Genomic DNA, 19,827 nt, shown 5'->3' with positions numbered 1-19,827 from the left:
AGGTGCAGCTGAATAACCTGCCTTTCTGTGGCTCTGGGGCACCATGGCCTCCCTGCATGTGGTTATCCTCTTTCTCAAGCATCTAACGAGATGCCTGGCACTTGACAGGGTTCATCAAGCGCAGAGTGAGTGCACAAAGAGCCCTTCCCGTGGCAGGAGCACCTGCTCACCCTGCTGCCAGGTGTGCCAGGACCTGGAGTCCACTGATGATCACAGGCCGAGCATGCCAGGGAGAGCCGGGCTCTGGGTCTCACCTGACCTCCGCAGTGACAGCTCTGGCTATGCTCCCACTGCCTCAAAAGTACCCATCCGAGCAGACAAGCTCCAGTGGTATGGACAGCTTCTTCACCAGCTGCAGCCAGGCCTGGGGACTCGGCTTCAGGGTGTCTCTTATCAGCATTTCAGCACAGGCCATTGCAGCCAACACATCTAGTGGGAAGAGGAGAGTGGTCACATGACCCCACAGGGCCCCTTAGGCCAGAGGTCCTGGCAGAGTGTGTCCTTGCATTCCAGGCTCATAACCTGCTCCTTTGGGTCTTGACAGGAAGCACTAGCCAGCTCTTCCCAACACCTCTGGGCTATGCTGACTCCCAGGCCCCTAAAGGGTCTCTCCTTGTGCTCCTGGGGATAGGCGCCTCCCGAGGGGACCATCTCACTGCCAGCCATGTCGTGTTCTGTACAACTTCAGTGAGGCTCTGTAGAATCTGTGGGTGGATGGTCAAGATTCTGGAGAAGTTGTGCAGCCGGGTCTTGAAATGTTGATAGGCCAGGTGCACCCACGGCAGGTAGAGCCCTTCCTCGGGCCTCTCTGAGGCTGCTCGCAGCTCACAGACACAGCACCACAGCGCCATCTGCAGAAACTGGGGTTTTGAAAGGTTTTCAGTATGAATTTTTAAATTATAAAGAGATGTTTTCCTGTGGGAAATCAGAACTATTCAAAAATCACAAAAAAGAGAATTACAACCCAGACTTCCTATCTTTCAATTGCTTTTCAGTAGAGCCTCTAGCCATTTTCTGAGCTGTGCCTTTCCTCAGAATCATCCTCAAATCAAGATCACTGTGTTCCTGATTTTTTTCCACCCAAGATTAGATTATGAGAATCCTCTATCACTCATTATCTGTGCAAACATTGTTTTTCAATGGTTGCAAACAACCATTTTAAAATGGACATACTATAATTTGTCCCTTCTTCATTTATTGGACATTTAAATTGTTTCTAATTCTTCATAATCAGACAAAAAGCAGGAAAACCTTGCTGTGAGCACCTACCTGGCCTCTGATGAGTAGCAGTGGTGGGGGCAGGCTCTCCAATCACCCTGCCATGTGACCACTGCTCAGCATCTGCCCAGGAAGCCTGTAAGCCCTCCCTTCTTTTTGAAAACTCAGTTTTGCCAGATGAGCAGGTACAACTGGCATCTAGAGACTCTATATGTTCTCTTGAGTCACTGGTAGGGCTAAGCATGTGAGCAAAGCTTTCTAGAAACTTGCACAATTACACCCTGTGTACCTGCTTGTGACTTCTACCCATTTTAAAAATAAGAGTATATTCTGCTCCTTCTCCGCAAACTCCTCGCTAACCTTTCGTCATGCTGGCTAGAGTATATTCTCTCATATTCTCCATCTTCTTTTTCTGTTCTGCGTGTGACTACCTGGCAGCTGAGTTTCCATCTTGGGCTGGGCTCTGGCTCTGCAGTCAGCACTTGCCTGATGGGACTGAGGCTCTAGGTTTTCTCCCCAGCACCAAAAACAAAACCTATTAATCTTTCCACTGAATTTCACTTATTATTCTTACCTTAAGAGATCAGTTACATATTTATCTTAATTTTGTCAAGAGAAACTCAACAATTTCAAGAGGGGTGATACAAGGAATCTGGAAAGCTTCTCAAGTTACTAGAATGTGCACTCCTGGAGGCCGTGGGGAGTGATGAGGATTGGCCCTGTGTTCTGAGAAGCTCAGGGGACATTCTCAGCCTAGTGTTCTGCATGGCTTCATTCTGTTCTAATGAATGCCTGGCACTTGACAAGTGCAGATGAACCTACATGGTAGCGCAGATGAACCTAGATGGTAGCACTAGCTCTCAAAAGCTGAGTTCCCATGTTTGCCCCCAGTCCAGACCATGCAATTTCCACACATGACCTTGAGTGGATACCTACCTTCAGCTCCTCCCAGGTGGACACTCTCATGGTGAAGAGCAAGAAGTCCCTCAAGTAGCACTGAACCAGCTCCTGCTGCTGCTCTCCAGAGAGCTTGGCAAGAAACATGCCCAGGGGAGTCTGCTGGAAGATTTCTACTAACTTATCTGACCGTCCTGCAGGGAGGAAGCCAGAGTGGCTTGAGACAATTGAAGCCACAAGCTGAGAGAAGCTTGCTCCCCAGGAAGGAGAGCCATAGGCTAGAGCAGCCCCTGTGGGTGACTCAGAGACAAAGTGATATTGGTTGCCTTATGGGACTAGAGAGTGGTGGATGTATAGACTAGGGGACACAGAAAGGAAGGCAGGATCAACATTCAATTTAGGCCATGCTAGCCTCAACAAGAAAAAATATCTGAGGGAATCTGAGTTTTGTGCTGCACAACTGTTCAGTGTAATGGGCTCCAGTAACCCCGGGTTCCTAGGGAATCAGGACTGAGTGGGCTATTCATCAGGGCTGGGGCCAGAGACTATGCCAACCAGGGAGATTTGCCTTCCAGCAGATGGGGAGTTGGCTCCCAGCTGCACACTCTGCTGGACCAGCAGGGTTGGGTAGGGCATTGCCCCAGGTGAAGAAACACCCTCTCAGCAGGGAACAGACTGCTTCACATTGGTTTAGGATATGCAGCAGAATACAGACCCAGGAAAACAAGTTCACTTTGAACATACTGGTTCTCTAAGTAAATGTTGAAAAGATGAGTTCATGTGTACATGAAAGATGACTTCCAAAAAACACAGCCCTGCCACTGGCTTTTCTGGAATGACTATGGTCAAACTCAGCCCCCAGCAAGTGACAGCAAAGCACACACTCTCTAGCTTGTGTGACTCAGGATGGATGAACGGTTTAGCATGGAAGAAGGGGACACACTTTCATTGCTAGAATTTTCTGAGAAAGCTTAAAGGGGGCCTTTCCTGGGTTTGAGCCTCAGGACAGGAATGGTCAACTTGCAGCAGGTAGCAAGCCCCGTCCCTGCTGGAACATGCTCCAGTTCACCAGCCTGCTGGTCAGTACACTACTAAATCACCTCACAGGCTCACTTGATGGTGTGACCTACAGGCTTCTGACCTCCTGATGACTCTCACTCCTTCAGCAGAAATTTCAAAATGAAGGCAGGACATGAACTTGAGCCTATTCCACATGCAAAGTGTGAAAACTACAAGTCCCAGAATTTACCAGGTGCTGGCTGCTGTCTGCCCACTGATGGTCAGGCAGTGTCTTTGTGGATAAAGGCTGCTTCACCAGGGCTGCATTGGGCCCATCTTGAGCAGGTCTCACCTTTTACATCTATGATGTACTGGGCCTGGACCCAGAGCTCTTCCACGTAGTCCCTGATTCTCCAGCTGAAGGGGACACTGTTGCAAGCACCCTCGGGAAGGCTCATATGGTTCTGCACCACGATGGAGGACATCTCACTCTTGGATCTGCAGTGAGGTGAGGTGAATGAGAGGTGAAGGTGCTATGGGCCAGAGGTGGCTCCACGGTAGAATGCTTGCCTGGCATGTGTAAGGCCCTGGGTTCCATCCCCTGCACCACATCAAAATAAAACAAGGCTGCATAGACAGTTGCTGTCTCCTTTTATGGCCAGGACTCCTGCTGAACAAGAACTGGTGGGCTACCTCATAACCCCTGTTTATAGATAGAATGAAAGCAGTCCACCTATGCAGGGCCTAGGAGGGGCCCAAAGCCTCAGGCAGAACCAGGTATCCAGTGCCTGCGCCTGTCCCTCCCTTGCACCTTATTGGCCTACATTCCAGAACTGAAGTCCCTGCAATCTGAACAGGAAACTTGGGAAGGCCCCGCACAAAACAGGGATACTGAGTCTGGTCTGATCAGAAGCTCGAGGTTGCCATCTCTGTCGATGAGAGATCATGCATAATGGAACATGAGCATGATTAAGGACATATTCTTTCCAAAGGGCAGTGTCCCCACTGCACACAGAGTCTAACCCGGCTTTCTGAGCTATCACAGGTGCCCTGAGAGAAGAAAATAAGGAGAGAGGAGATGGAACAAAGGCCTGCAGCATGCCATGGCCTCTAGGATGTAGAAGGAGCTGGCGAAACGTTCCTTGGAAAACAGAGCCTACATTCTCAAGCCCAGGAGAGCTACTGAGGGTGACATGTGGATTTTCATTCACCTTATGTTATTCATCACAAGCGGAATGTTCAGCAACTTAGTGTTACTAAAAAGATACATCCACAGGTCCCGGGCCCAGGCTGGTGAGCCTGGTCTGATCAGAAGCTCGAGGTTGCCATCTCTGTCGATGAGAGAGATCATGCTGGCCAGCAGAGGCGTGACTGTGCCTTGGACTCGCTTCCAAAGGGGATGCCTGCAGCAGAGTGGGACAGGGGATAGGGGACAGTGGCTCAGTATCACAGCCAGTGCTGTTCTTGACACCTCCTTCCTCTGTGTCAACAAGCCATCTAGCTTACAAGCCAGGGCTGCAAATTGAAGTTTCTATCACTTTTAAGTACAAGAGATTCACAAATGCAATTGTCTTAAGATTAGTTAGCAGGACTGGATAGAACTTAATTCTACATCTAATAACAGTAACTAGTGCCTTGAAAAGGTGAAGAAATATTTGCTGCATTTTTATATAATTTTTTTCAGAACAAGCCTACTAGGTTCTATAAACAAATCAAATAAGAACCAACTTCACTAAAAAAAATTAAATGAATATTTTAAGGAAAAAAAAGTAGCTATAGATAAAATATAATAAAGATGAAGAGATCAAACTAAATTTGATACAAAGTTAAATAAGAAAACATGTTTATCTAGAATTCGGCTTTTCTTATAGGTGTTTCTGTAACTAACCCTGAGTACTTTAGACTGACAGTGCTTAATTGGTTGAATTAACTACATCTCACGTTCATGCTAAAATGATATATTTTTTACTCATGATAAAAGACAAGAATTAATAAATATTTGTTTTGGGGGAAAAAAGTGAAGCCCTTTGTAGGGAATTTTTTTTTCTGGATATATAGTACACAGGATTCTAGAGATAACTTAAAAACATCTACTGAGAAAAAAAAAAATCCCATTAGGCAAGGACAATGACCTTGACTTAAGACCCCAGACTAGAACACACACAATGGATGTGGGGGAGGCGGTGAAAGGGACCCTGGGCCGGAGCAGCTGAGAGCCCTGAAAAGTGCTCCAGAGTAACAGTCACCACAGAGGGTCTCCAAGAGACCAAATTTAAAACAACTTGAGAATCAAAAAAAAAAAAAAAAAAAAAAAAAAAAGAAGGCAACAGGCTACATAACATGATGAACTAAAAACCAGAGGACTCCTGGCATAAAGGACTCCAAGGAGGCTGGCTATCTAGCCCCAAGGGTATGTGACATTAAGTCCCGGACACACAGTGCTGGTGAAGTGTCATGACATCCTGCCAGCCTCAGAAATGAGCATTGAGGGTACCATGCAAACAGGTTCAGTTGTTCTTGGGTGTTGCTGGTGACCACGGGGAAGAAACTGGTCTCGGGTGCTGTGGAGACCATGGGGCAGTGAAAAGGGAGGCTGGCAAACCCACAAGACCAGAGCAACAGTGGCAAAGGGGCGATGGGACATGGCTTGGACATGTGCTAGGAAAGGGAGACAGACCATTCAGGGAGACAAAAGCATGTTCAGTTTCTGGGCTCACAAACTTCCTTCAGACAATGTAACTAGGAAAGAAGTCAAGGAGCACTGCAGAGCGAACTTGAAACAGAAAACTTCCTGTGGTGAGGAAGCCAGCACCCATGGGCCCTGGCCTCCCAGGACTCTGCCTTCGCCAACATTCCTCCTGTGGGCCACGTGGTGCAGCAGGCCTGGAGCCAGGGGGTCAGAAGGGCAGAGCTGGAGGGACCTGGAGAACCTCAGTGGCCTAAGATCATCCTGCCAACAGGTGGTTTCAGACCCTCAGACCCTCCATCTCAGACCCTGAGCAACCCTCCTGTCCCCATAGCACAGGCTCCTCAAAGGTTGTCTCAAGTCTGAAGAAAAGGGTCATGGTATTACAGGATAATAAATGATTACAGATAATAAGATAATAAATGACATTCCTGGGTCCTATTTTTGTACTTGCTATTACTTCAAGCTATAGGGATGGGAAGATAATTTCTGTTACTTCCCTGCACATAACCATCTCAATTTCAATAACCTTGAATGGCAAACCTGGCTTTGGTTTATGACATGCTGGCAAACATCCTGAGAACAATTTTTTTTTAAAGTTTTCTATTATGAAAAAAGTTAAGGACACAAAATCAGAGAAAGGAAGCCAACCATCCCCATGACCACCATTCAGGTGGCCAACAATCCACCAAGACCAACATCCAGGTGGCCAATAAACACCCTAGGACCACCACCTGCATGGCCAATAACCCACACATGCCAACCATCCAGGTCTGTTTTGGGCTCTTGGAGCAAAAACATAGCTCTGCCCCCTGCACAGGTGGAGAAAGAAACACCTGGTGTGCTCCTTCCCCTGGGATGGTATAGTAGGTCCCTGCACTGCCCACTGCTTGCAGTACCTGAAGGTGCCGGCCTCCTGGAGCACATCCTGGTTCGCAGCCTCTCGCCCCACCCACTCCTTCAGACTGCAGAGCTGGTTCTCTTCTTGCTTCTTTAGAAGGAAGGAGAGGCGCATCTTAGATATCCGCAAGAACGCGGCTGTGAAAAGGCAGAAAGGACATAATTTGGTCCACCTGTGGGCACCAAATTGGAGGCTCTGCTGTGCTGCTTGACCAGTTCTCCCACAGAGGGAAGCTACAAGTCCTCTGGCCAGGCCACCTCTAGAGCAGAATTCATGAGATGTCCTGAGATTCCCGCTATGCCAGCTGCATCTGCCAAGCCACAGAAACCTAGAAGGGCAGCTCTCCATACTCAGCCAACTGATTCCCACTGCTCAGGAAGAGCTTGCTGGACTAGGATGAGAAGCAGGGACATGACTCATACCACTGCACACACTATGCCTGTTCAAGAGGCTGAGGAGGATGGTGACTCTCCTCATGTTGCGTGGGCAACTCTCCTGGTCCCTGAGCATCCCCACGGCACTTTGCACACAGCTCCTCAGCAGTCTGGTGGTGTCCAGGACCTGTGCCTGCCAAGGGAGACAGCACATCATCTGCTGCTGCCATGTCCAGGGAGGGTGAAAGCTACGCTACCCACACGAGAAGGTGGCCTGGTGTCCAGCTGCCCAAATCAGCAGTGACCAGTCTCCATGGTGCAGCTGACCTACTGACCTCACCCGGCTGATCCCTGTGTACTGCCCAACCCCCAGAGGACCACTGGCAAGGTGATGGCTGACATCTCGAATTTGGCCAGTAGTTGAGGGACAGCTCCTAGAGCTAACTAAGAGCCTTCATAAAGAAGGGAAAGGCAGATCTTGTCCTGGTAAGTCCCCTAAACTTCCAGCATAAAGAGAAGGCAAGACTCAGTCTGACGCTGGCACAGCTGCCTGTGCTTCTCCAGATCAGCCACCTGCAGCCAACAGGGGAACAGAGGAGAACTCACTTCACTGCCCCGCAGGTCCGCAGTATCCCATTCCAACTCCTCAGAAACTTCCTTTTCCATTTCCATTTCTGCCACCTCCCCTGACTTGCTGGTCTCTGCCTCCATCACCTCCTCCTGGTTGCCTTTCGCTGCAAATGAAGGAAACACAATCAAGTCACCACTTGGAGAAGGAAGGGGGTGGGTAGTATCAGGTCTGTGCCTAGGCTGAGCCTCACCAGGGTTTCCTGTCCCAAGCTTCAGTGGCAGCTCCAGTTGAAGGGACATCCATCATCCACTAGTCAGGTGCCCCACAGCCTGAGCTGAGGGCTGGCACATGACCCACAGCACACCAGCTGATACACTAGATGCTGCTCCTTGGCCTTCCCAAGGCTCTGGTTATGTTGACCATGAGCCAGGCAGTTCAGTGCCACATTCTGAGTTCCTGCTGCGGGCAGGTGCCAAGACTCAAAGGTGACTCAAATGTGGCAGCCCTGACTCCAGCTTCACAGGAGGCTGCCTAACTTGGCACCTTTCACCTGCCTTTCGGCCCCCACCTCTGCAGTCTGTCACCTTGCAACTCACACTTTGGGCTGCCTCCTGGCATGAACAGCTGGCTGATGGTGACACTCTGCAGCTTAGTCACATCAGCAGCCATGACTGTGGACCTTCGGAGGTCATCAATGTGCACAGACTGCCACAGCCCTGTGAAGAACAAAGCCACCAAGTCTTCTCACATCTTTCTGCTTTCTTCTTGTCTGTCATGAGTAGGGGCACACCTCTGTCCAGATGCTCAATCACACTACTGTCAGAGTGATGATTGGTACCTCAAAGCCTACATCCCCGAACACACCAAAACCCATCAGACCCCCTACATCACATCAGCACACTCACCATCAACATGGGTGTTGAGGCTGATTTATATAGTCATGCAAAGTCTCCATGGATCCTGTTCACAGTTCTTTACGTTCATCTTACCGTACTTACTGTCCCATAATTAGAAAGTGCTGCAAGGTGCTGACAGTTTGACTTTCCATCTATAAAATTATTAAACTTGTTTCCCTCTTTCCAAAATACCAATTGTCTTATATAAGCCAACCGGTGACCTTCCACAGAAAAAGGGATGGGCTGATTTGAACACAGTACTTTCCCAGGAGCAGGCAAAGGAGTCAGCACTAGGGCTGGTGTGAGAGGGGAAGATCTCTGAGTCATTTGTATAATGAAGAGTGGGAGCAGGAGTGTGTCCCGTGCACTCCTGAGGTAGACCAGGCCATGCTGACACAGCAGCAGCAAGTCCCAGAGCGATGGCTGTGAACAGTGAGCCCAGAGAAGCCCAGAGACAGATGGGGTTGGTGTCTGACCTAGATGCAGCATGGGACCCCAAGAGGCAGCTCAGACATACTTAAAGACAGTCACTCATCTTTCGGCCCTACCTCCATGGAATCCCATGTAGGATGCTCTGTTCCTCATCCGGGACAGTTTTGTGATGAAATAGAAGAAGACGCAGCCCTGAGTTCCTTGTATTTTGTTGATTTCATTAATAGCAGAATACCTATTGAGAAAACAAAAATCAAAACAAAGCAAGCAATGGAGCAAAAGCTAAGGTGTGAGATGGCTGCCATGTCCCAGGAGCTGTTGGGGCTTTACCACATTCCACACATTTCCAGGGGCCACCACATCTCTCATGAGAGGAGAAGGGTGGCTTCCAATTGGCAGGATCACTTCCTACCTCTCACTGCTGATCAGAATCCCCACCCGCCCTGCAGGTCTCAGGGCACCCACATGCCAGAGGTTGGGGCTTACTGGCCTTCCCATTTTGAGAAAGTACAGTGTGGTATGGTGGCCCTTGCACACCCAGTGGCCGCAGACCACCTCCCTATAGGATCTGGCTGGGCCTTAACTTGTACTAGGCTCCCAGTGTTTTAAAGGGGCAGAAGTCACTCTTAGTTACATGAGGTAACAGAACACAGCAATTATGAAAGCAACAGATTTATGAACACCACAAAAATGTTCAATAAATATTAATTTATTTATATAGTCTTACTGCCCTTAAACTTATGATAAGTTCTTTTCTTTTTTTTTTTAGGCAGTACTGGGGATCAAACCTAGGGCCTCAGACATGCTAGGCAAGTGCTGTACCACCAAGCTACATCTCAGACTGAACTTTAATTTTAATTATGTGATTCAAAATCAAAATGATCAAAAAAGGACTGTAAATGACTGCACACACAGCTTTAACACATTCTCCTAAACACTACAAAAATTCCATTATTGACAGGTCTAGCATTCCACAATTTCTGTGCCATTACTGGCCTTTTCCTTCATCCTTTACTCTCTAGCTTCTCTAGCCCATGTCAGGAGCTGGGAGGGAGAGTCATTCTTATTTCCACACTGTTTTCATGGAAAAAATTCTTCAGGATGTCCTGGGGAGATTTTGGCTTCCTATGTTTTCCTAGAAAACTACTGAGAACATACTTAGCTGATGCAATGAGCTGAGCACTGTGAGTGCCATCATCAAAATCCATCTGGACAATGAGGATTTTATGTCTGTCTGTCTTCATTAAGCTGCTTCTGAAAGGAAAAGAGAATCACCCAAGTGAGTCCTCTGTCCTAAAACACGGGCAGCCACAGCTCAGGAGGCTAAGGTAGGAGGGTCACCAGTTCCAGGCTAGCCTCAGCAACACAGCCAGACCCTATCTCAGAATTAATAATAATAAAAATTAGGGCTGGGGATGTGGCTCAGTGGTAGAGCAGCCCTGGGTTCAATCCCCAGCACAAGCAAAAAACAAAACAAAAACATGGATCATAACACTCCACCAAGTGAAGGGAAACACAGGCCATGCAGAACCCAGCATCCAGGTGGGGTCTCCCTCCACAAAGTGAGGATGCAATCCAATGGAGAAGAAAAGGGCCACACAGTGCTCAGGAGACAGACGGACACAGCTGTCTTACAACTGGGGCCAGAGGGGCATACCAGGAGGCTGAGCAATGAGCCTCCATAGTACTCAGAGTTCCTTACAAGTGGTTACCACACCCTGGCATGCGATACCACGTTCCCAGGGCAGGGGCCAAAGGTGATGGGCAGGCAGGGCACCTCACCGGACTTCCTTGGGGAATGAGTACTCAGTGTCAAACTGCTGCAGTGACAGGATCACAGGCTTAGGGGCCAAGCCCTTCACCTCTGCCCCTAGAGCTTCGCAGTCACAGTTCGTCAGCAGTCTGGAGAAGGTGGTGACCTACAACATGGGCACACAAGCCATCAGCTGAATTTAAGTAAGAGCACAGAGCACCAGGTCAGAACCCAGGGCCAGTGGGCACTCAGACAGAAAGAAGCCCAACCCAGAGCAGTTTTTATATACAAGGAGTGGCTGAGGCAAGCAGAACCTCCAGGGTCAACAGATGGCCGAGAGAAGACTTGCCCTGACTAAAAGATGCTTTGATCTCCTCCTGAGAGGTCAATGTCTCTCTTCTTGCTTTTTTCCCTACCTGGGAGCCTCCTGATCCTTTAGGGCTCAGAACAATGCCATTTCTTCTTGTAATCTTATTTCATGCTATCAGGAGTTAGCCACTGGCAATACTCCCTCCCCTCAGTAATTCTCCATTCTCTGTCATGGACCACACCCCATAGTGCAAACCCAGACATCACCTGGCACATAAGCTCTCCAGACCCCATTTTTTTTTTTGTACCAGGGATTTAATGCAGGGGTGTCTAACCACTAAGCAATAACCCAACCCTTCCTTTTAGTTTTTATTTCGAGACAGGGACTTGCTAAGTTACTTAGGGCCTCCATAAGTTGCTGAGGCTGGCTTTGAACTCTCAATCCTCTTGCCTCAGCCTCCCAAGCCACTGGGATTATAGGCATGTGTCACTCCACCTGGATCTAGTCCCCTTCTCTGGGCCTGTCCTTACTGACAAGCTTCCTATTCCTACATCCAACCACACAGCAGACATCCAAACCTATTCAAAACAGATGTCACCACTGGCTCCCAAACCCATCGTTCCTTCCTGGGAACTCCATGATGATAGCACAAAGCTACAGTGAGCTCAGGAAGGCTGTCCTCCACCTCCTGCCACCCTCCATGGAATTGATGATCTCAGCCCACCCATGCTGCCAGCTAACCATTTGCAGTTTGCACCATGCCAGAACTTCCTGACAGATCTATCCTCTCAATGTCACTCTCTTACTCCACTGTCTTTCCATCACCCAGTCATTGGGGCATGTCTACGTACACTTTCATTCACAGCTCCTCTCTGTGCAGTCAAGACCAAGCTCAAGGCTATCCACAAGGCCCTCCACATGTCTCTCTCCACCTATCCCCTCCCCACAACCCAGCACTCACAGCTTGAATTTCAAGCTCTGTCAGCAGTCCCTTCCTGGTCTCCTGCACAGATGCAAATTCAGACTCAACACCTGTGCCCCAAGGATCCCTCTGCCTCTGACACATACACAGCCAGCCCTCACAGCGGGCCAGTGTCTTTTAAGGAGAACCAACCTTGTCCATTATGAGAAGCTGTCCAAGAATGAGAAGCAGGCCAATCACTCATAACCCGGGTGGGCCCAGCACTCTGGGAAGTGAACATTGTGCCCAGTGCTGCTGTCAGAGGAGAGCTCTGCTCACAAACAGGTGAGAGAGACAAAAATGGACTTATCCTCGTTTTGCCTAACATGGAGGGGACATACTGGTTTTCCTTCTGAACAGTGCCTTAAATGGAGTTGAGACCTTCTGGCACTAGAGACCAAGGGCTCTTGGGTGAAAGAAAAAGGAAAGGCTATGGGGGCAGTCACCTCTGTGAAGATGGCGTGGCGCTCCAGGTCCGCATTGTGAAGTTGGGCCTGGAGGAAATCTGCAAAGGAGTGGTGCTGCTGCTTGTTCCAGTATTCCTGGGACAGGGTCTGTGCAGCAAATGAACCTAGTGTGGAGGTGCTCAGCCGCACCACAGCATCTGGTGTGTCACAGTCCAGCAGGATCAGCTTGGCCTCCTCAGATACTCTATGATACAGCTCCTGTGTCAGGTCCCCAGGGCCCTGCCTCTCCACCGCCTGCAGTACCACAGAGGCACAGGCATCAGAGTGGTAGCCGATGAAGACGTCAGCAGGGCTGTACTTGTGCCCAGCCAGGAACTGATGGGCCTTCACGTCAGCAAACTGCTCTGCCCACTGCATGAGCTCCTGCACAATGCTCTTCTGCCACCCCTGCAGCACCAAGCTGAGGTCCAGGTAGTGCTTCTCCAGCCGGTTAATGAGAGGCACGGGGAACTGCTCGTACACCACATTTTTCTCCTCAATGACAATCACACGGAAGTCAGGGTGGACCCAACACTTGATGCGATGGGTGCCGAGCCCGAGGTCCACGTACTTCTGGCCCCCGAGGTAGACATAGTACTGGCTGAGCGCATCGTACAGGCTCTCATAGAGGTGCTGCAGGTTCAGCAGCACCACCATCTTGCCAGTCTCCATGCAGATCTTCACCCGGTTGATGTTTCTGCAGATCTGGGTGTACTCCTGGTCCCAGGGAAAACTGGAACCAAAGATGATCTCGGGCTGCTGGTCCTCACTGAAGAATGACTGCTGCAGGATCTGCAGGGCCACATAGTTTTGGGTCAGTATGAGCAAGTAGCGGGATTCAGCTTCTTCCGGTTCCCCTACTGCTGGGAGTATGTTCTGCATACTCCCACAAATGTTCTGCTTGATGAGCTCCAGGGTGCTGACCTCTTCCACACACCCGGCCTCAGGTAAACTGGCCATGAAGATGTCCAAAGCAGGGATGTCATCTTTGCCACTGAAGTTCCGAAGGACTGCCTGTGCAATATCCTGTGGAGAAGGCTTCATGTTAGATGCTCTGGCGGTGGCGAAGACCATCTTGATGAGGCTATAGTAGTCGCGAAGCCCAAAGAATTCCTTGTTCTGCCTGCTGCACACTGTTTCATAGGCCTTGGCAAAAGGAGCGAAGTACCCTCGGACCCTGTCCTGCACCAGGCTGTCTGAAGAGCAGATCCCTCTGGCATTCTCTATGAGCTCCTTCTCACTGGGGCTGTCGCGGGACACAAAGATGCCCTGGTTCATCTTGGCAGGGTCGAGGGCCCAGTTGGAAATACCTATGAAGCCGACTTTCTGGTGGGGGGCAGGATCACCTTCAATGCACCCGTCTTCCAGCAGTGGGTGCAGAGCCTTCAGGGGCATTTTTGGGGAATCTTCTGCCAAGCCGACTTCATCCAACACCACCACAGACACGTACTGCTGCAGGTCTTTCCCCTGCTGGAAGCGAGCACACTGCTTGAAAGTGTTTACGATGCCCTGTGGGGTGCAGTGGGGGCTACACTGGAACGACACCAGATGGACCTGCTTCAGGCTGCGGAAGAGAGCGGAGTGCGCGGCCTGGCCCTGCATGGCATCTGCAACAATGGTCTTGGAAAGAGATTTGGAGGTGCCAGGCTTTCTCACAAGGAAGAGGTGTATCTTCAGCTCAATGCAGATGATCATCATGAAGACGTTTTCCTTCAGAGCCAAGTTCTTGGCTATGGTTTTCCTCAGAGGCACCCCACTCAGGAAAAGATCCTGTGCATGCGTGATCTCGTCCAGGATGACCCCACTGTTGTCATATGGTTCTGGAAAATACCTGCAAATGGCTCTGCGGTAGGACTCCTTCTCCTTTAGGGAGGCATGGTAACAGACCCCCACAGCCATCACCAGGGACAAGAGGACGGGGTCTCTCCTGAAGTTATTTTTGCTGACACTGGTCTCACAGAGAAAGGTGTTCAGCTTCACCAAGAGCATCTCGCTGCGGCCAGGAAACCATGTGAACACCTTCACACAGCGCTCCACATCCCGGAGGATGACGAAACTGCACTCACTTTCAGTGTTCCTCATGAACCTCTGAGAGACAGAGTGCACTTCCGTGATCACATGAGTCTCGTCCTCACTGATCCTGACATGGTCCACCAGTCTCTGCACAATCTGCTGGATGTAGAGCTTTTCAGCAGTGTCATTCAGTTGTCCAAAGTCCCACACCAGAGGAATCAGGCTCAGGGGCAGGGCATGGACACGGTACACCAGCTGCCTGAGGGGAATAGAGCCCAGCCTATCTGCTGTCTCCTCTGCACTGACCCTGTACCCCAAACCAGCTGACTCCAAACAGCAGATGGTCTCCTGGGAGTGCTTCCTGTAAGGGTTGCAGACAGCTATTATGCGCAAGCCTGAGTCCTTCTCCAGGGGCTTGCCATCCACGGTCTGGTCACACAAGATTTCCTTAATACAGCTTATGGCTTCTGTTGTGTTGGCTTCATCAAAGAACAAGATGGTGTCCAGCTGGTGTTGGTCTTTATCATATAAGGCAGTTTTCTCAGCCTCCAAGACTTTGGAGTGGATCATGGCTGTGGTTGTTCCTCCATGAACCTTGACCAACTTCATGGTCTCAGTCTGGGTACCAGCACGCCACAGATCACAAAGGAATTTAATGAGCCTGGTTTTCCCACAGCCTGTTTCTCCCATGATGATAACTGGGATCCCACAGCGGAATCGCATCTCAATGGCCAGAATCTTGAGCATGTTGTCTGTTGTAAGCTCATATGTTTCATCGGGATCAAGGGCCTGAGGAATTCCTAGTGATTGGCAGAGTCTCAAGAGTTTCTTATGTCTGGGCAGATTATCAAAGTCAACATTAAAGGGCACCCTCTGAAGCAACAGCCCCTTGTACAGTTCTTGTGTCATGACATCTTTCCTGATTATCTCCCCATTGAGATGGTTGATGGCATCAACGCTGCCATTCTCATTGGGCCGAAGATGGAAGCCTATGAATGTCATGGTCTCGTGGTCACCATTGAAGAACACATATGCGTGAGGCTCTGACTCCCACCTCCTCCAGAGAGTGAAGGGGGTGAGCTCTTCCTCCTCAACCCCATCCATGGTGACCATGTGCTTCCCTGGGCTCTGGTCAGAGATATGAAGCGTTGGTGTGGCAAAGTCTCTTGCCATGAAGATCATGAAGGTGACCACAAAATTCTTGAAGCCTGGTAGTGTAAATCCAGTAAAGCCTGGATTACAGAACATACAGGCCTCACAGTCCTTGAGCTGACAGTTGAGGAACCGAGCAAAGTTCTGGAGCTCTGACCAGGAGGGGTTGATGACCCCACAATATATGAGGAGGTGCTGGATGCACTCCCCTAGGGTACCTTCAACAGAGCCTGCTTGGTATTGAAATGTGTCTAGGTTTTGTTTTTGATGGAATCTTTTCAAATATTGGTAAGGTCTTTGGAAAGTGGTACTGCTGAATTCTCTCTCGTCCGTTCCAGGCTCTATGAAGCTTCTCTCAGGACTCAGCTCCATGGCTATCACTTCTTTGGGAGGTCTGCAGGTGACTCTGGGGAAGATGTCAAGAAAACTAAACTGGGGGGCATGTGAATTCTGCAAAGGAGAGACATAAATATAACTTAGAACTTGATTTCCTGAAAGATGCCCATGTATATTAACCCTCCACGCGATCTACTCAGGATTGGCCTTTATGAAAACAATCACTTAAATACACAGTGATTGTTTGCATTCTGCAGCCTCTCATTCACAGAGGCTGGCATCTGCACCTTAGGGTATTAAAGAAGCTCAACTACAGTAGCTGTATTATTAACCAGGAATCCATTTCCAACCCAGTCTCCTGTGGCGTGATCTCTCCTCCAAGCACGAACACATGTGCGACCATAGAACTCCCACCAGCTAATGGCTTTCCATGTGCAAAGTCGCCCTGCTATCTTCACTGGCAGGAAAAGAGACAATGCCCATCAACAGAGGAATCTCCTGAATACTCAGCACAGGTGAGACTCAACCCAGACATAGCATGGATCTGACAGATCCAGACAAATGCAAGACTCTGCCAATCAATAAATACGAGAGCATTCTCATTCCAGACATCATTAAGATCTAAGTCTAAGCATGCATTTCGCCTTACACATACTCGCTGCTCCCTTAACATGAAAGTGGGAAACAATTAAGATGTGTCAACTCAGGCCATAGGCCACAGCAGCAAAGGTGTGCTGTGATCACCTGCAAATGTCCTGTGTGCTTACCAGCTTTGAAGACCTCTTTGGCAGTACTGAATTTCCTACTAGGATTTCAATGATATATAAATGGCATGGGTTCCGAAGCCACATTTTCCCACTTATATCCATTAGGTATTGTAAAATGAGGAGTTTGAAAAGAAAAACCCAAGTTCCAGTCTGTACCTAAAGACAGAGAAGCATGGGTTGAAAATACACAAACGCCAACCATTTCTTCCAACCCCCAGGACCCTCCTGTCTTGTTCCTAAAGAGAAGGGTACTGACCACAGGTAGGTGTAAAAAGAAGGGACTCTTCATACAGGGAGAAGCAAGTAGGGCCCTTGGAATTACACCTTCTGATGTGGCCATTCAGCTGCCAAATAGGCACTTACCGAAGCAGTCACATCAAAGTGGAATATCATAGGCGTTTTCCGAAACTGAGCATCCCAGAAAGATAGGAGGGAGCCCAGGATGCGGCCTTCATCCACCTGAGTGTCAGTCAACCGAACAATCTTTAAAGGCACCTTTTCACTATTTAACTTCTTTTTCAGTTTTTCATGCAATCTCTTCACATAGAGAGACTTCCCTGTAATGTTAAAATAAGGAAATGAGATCCCAAGCCCATGGACCAAGAGGAACAGAATCCGGAGAGATTAGAAGTTACTTCTTAGGCAAGAGCAGTGGCATACACTTGTAATCCCAGGAGCTTGGGAGGCTGAGGCAGGAAGATTGCAAATTCAAGGCCAGCCTCAGCAACTTAGTGAGGCCCTAAACAACTTAGTGAGACCATGTCTCAAAATAAAAAATAAGAAAGGCTGAGGATACGGCTCAGTGATAGGGCACCCCTGAGGTAAATCCCCATTTAAAAAAAAAAAAAAAAAACAGTTACTTCTCTATGTAAAAATCAAAACTGATGCAATGGAACATCAGATTAGAGCATAATTGCACCATGAAGCCAGAGTCCCTAGCTGTCACCCACTCAGCATCCTGGCATTCTCCATGAGGACAGCAGTGGAAGTATAATAAAGTAAAAGCAGAGGCATGTCCTGAGCAGGGAGGGGAGGGCAGGTTTTGTCCTGACAGGGCACAGTGATGCTCATGGGATGAAATCAACAGAATGGAAGTCACCACCTCTTATTAAGGACACATGACAGTGACTGAAGGGAGGGTGCAAAGCACTCTTCTCCTGGAGCCAGAGCAGCTGCGCCTCCTCTGATCACACCAATGTGACCCAGAAGAGGTCAAGAGTTTACACAAGAAAAAAGTGACCTGCAGAGAAGTCCATGCCAGGAGGAGCTGGGTTCCCAGGAACTGCAACCTGGGTGGAAAGGGGGCCCCTTCTAGAGGAAGCACTGACTGCAGGGAGTCAGACCCTCCTGAGACTCACTTTCCCACCTGCAGAGAGGTGTCATCTGAGGTGCCCACTGCTGCAGAGGCAGGGGTCATTGGGAAGCCCTGAGAGACTGCCTTCCCACCCCAGCGCTCTCATTACCAACTCCGGCTCTCTCTGAGGCCACGAACCCCACACACATCCGGTCTCTGAACACAGCTGCCACCGACAGGTCTGTGCTGGGACCTGGTAGTGATGTGCCAGGTAGTCCTGGATGGCATGGAGGGGTGCCTGGGGGATGAGGTGGACTTTGTACTGGCTAAAGGCTGAGGGCAGGTAGCAGCATTCCTGTGCCGCGACGCAGACCACCACCAGCTGGTAGTCCTCCCGGGGACACTGTGTGCACAGGCTGCGGAAGAGGGCCTCTGCCTGGCTGGCCACCTCATAGCTCAGCTGATCCGCAAACAGCAGGCTGTAGCAATTGTGCCCCTGGGAAACCGGGACCAGGCAGCAGTGCAAGAACAGGGCAACCTCCTCAAATGTGGTCCCTGGAGTGCAGAGTAGCACCTCATCGAAAGTGGGCAGGGGCTGACCTGGGGCCTGCATGTAGATGGCCAAGGTAGCCAACAGCACCTCAGAATGGCCACACAAGACCAGGTTGGGCTGGCCAGCCTGCAAGCCCATGGGGAGAGACCGTTCCACAGGAGGCCCACTCATCGTGGCCAGGCGAGCCAGACAATGGCCCAGGGCCTCCAGGACCAGGCAGCCAGGCAGAAAGACACTCATGCTCTCCAGGGACTGTTCCATGATGGCCCTCAGCTTGGTCACCAGGCTGATCTCAGCAGATTGCAATGGAGGTAATTTTTCCATCACTGTCCTCACGTGGTGTCTGGGAGCCTCACTGAACCCCTTGGTGGCTTTTAAGACATCAGCTGGGGTGCAGTTGACTTTGATGAAGGACAGCATCATGAGGGTAGCTTCGCTGGGACTCTGCTTCCTGAGCTCAGTGCTCAGGAGGACCAGCTGCTCGGCTGTGTAGAAGTTGAGGTAGAAGTGCTCCCTGCGCTTTCTGCTCACCAGCTCCTTCCAGTCTTCCAGGAAGTGCTCCATTTGCCTGCAGAGGGCTTCCAGGAGCTGGGTGACGTCCCCACTCTCTGTCAACTGGCTTACCAACTCCAAGTGGAAGTCCATGCAGATGGAGATGCCATTCCTGGGGCAGCAGTAGACCTCGGCAGTCCAGGTCCGGAACAGCATGTTTCCCGCAGAGTACAGGTTCAGGAAGGCTTGCATGAGCCGCTGCACATAGCAGAATAACTGGGGGAAACAAGGGCATAAGGCAGATGTCACAGTGAGCTACTGCAGGGGGACATGCTAATCTAGACACACATGGGTTCTAAGTCAAGGGTTTTGGGTTCACTCCTCCTTCAGGGTCATTGGGAAACACGAAAAGCCTAGAAGAGGGCAGCTACCTTCAGGAAGAGATCAGGTGGCAGATAAGAATGTTGACTGTGGGCTGGGCTGGTCTCAGTGGTAGAGCACTTGCCTAGTATGTGCCAGAACCTGGCTCTATGGCTGCACTGGATGAAAAATTGTCTACTGTGAAGTGCAAATAAACTGTAAGGAAAGAACCTATAACAGGAGAGGGGGAGGGAGGGAGGAGGGGGGAGAGAGGGGGAGAGAGAGAGAGAGAGAGAGAGAGAGAGAGAGAGAGAGGGAGAAGGAGGGAAGAGAAAGAGAGAGAGACTATTACAAAAACCAACAACCTATATCTACAATTATTTTAGGGTTTTTTTGGTTTATTTTTTTTTTGGGGG

General features: G+C 49.8%; 1 protein-coding gene across 1 annotated transcript in view; it reads right to left on the bottom strand.

Moving 5' to 3' along the window:
• Positions 1–19,827, bottom strand: part of LOC143382683 (E3 ubiquitin-protein ligase RNF213-like) — a 56,155-nt gene that overhangs the window by 28,281 nt on the left and 8,047 nt on the right. Inside the window, exons 7-19 of the mRNA XM_077108061.1 lie at positions 18,214–19,327; positions 17,076–17,269; positions 12,445–15,726; positions 10,757–10,893; positions 10,133–10,228; positions 9,091–9,209; positions 8,243–8,362; positions 7,612–7,809; positions 6,700–6,838; positions 4,383–4,517; positions 3,467–3,612; positions 2,151–2,309; positions 306–429 (exon numbers count right to left, since the gene is read on the bottom strand). Coding sequence (XP_076964176.1) covers positions 306–429; positions 2,151–2,309; positions 3,467–3,612; positions 4,383–4,517; positions 6,700–6,838; positions 7,612–7,809; positions 8,243–8,362; positions 9,091–9,209; positions 10,133–10,228; positions 10,757–10,893; positions 12,445–15,726; positions 17,076–17,269; positions 18,214–19,327 — 5,963 coding nt within the window. The remainder of the gene's footprint in view (positions 1–305; positions 430–2,150; positions 2,310–3,466; positions 3,613–4,382; positions 4,518–6,699; positions 6,839–7,611; positions 7,810–8,242; positions 8,363–9,090; positions 9,210–10,132; positions 10,229–10,756; positions 10,894–12,444; positions 15,727–17,075; positions 17,270–18,213; positions 19,328–19,827) is intronic.

The sequence above is a fragment of the Callospermophilus lateralis genome, unplaced genomic scaffold (assembly GCF_048772815.1).
Source record: "Callospermophilus lateralis isolate mCalLat2 unplaced genomic scaffold, mCalLat2.hap1 Scaffold_1246, whole genome shotgun sequence".
Taxonomy (NCBI): Eukaryota; Metazoa; Chordata; class Mammalia; order Rodentia; family Sciuridae; genus Callospermophilus; species Callospermophilus lateralis.
The sequence above is the reverse complement of the archived record's forward strand: the minus strand, read 5'-3'. Positions and strand labels throughout refer to the sequence as shown.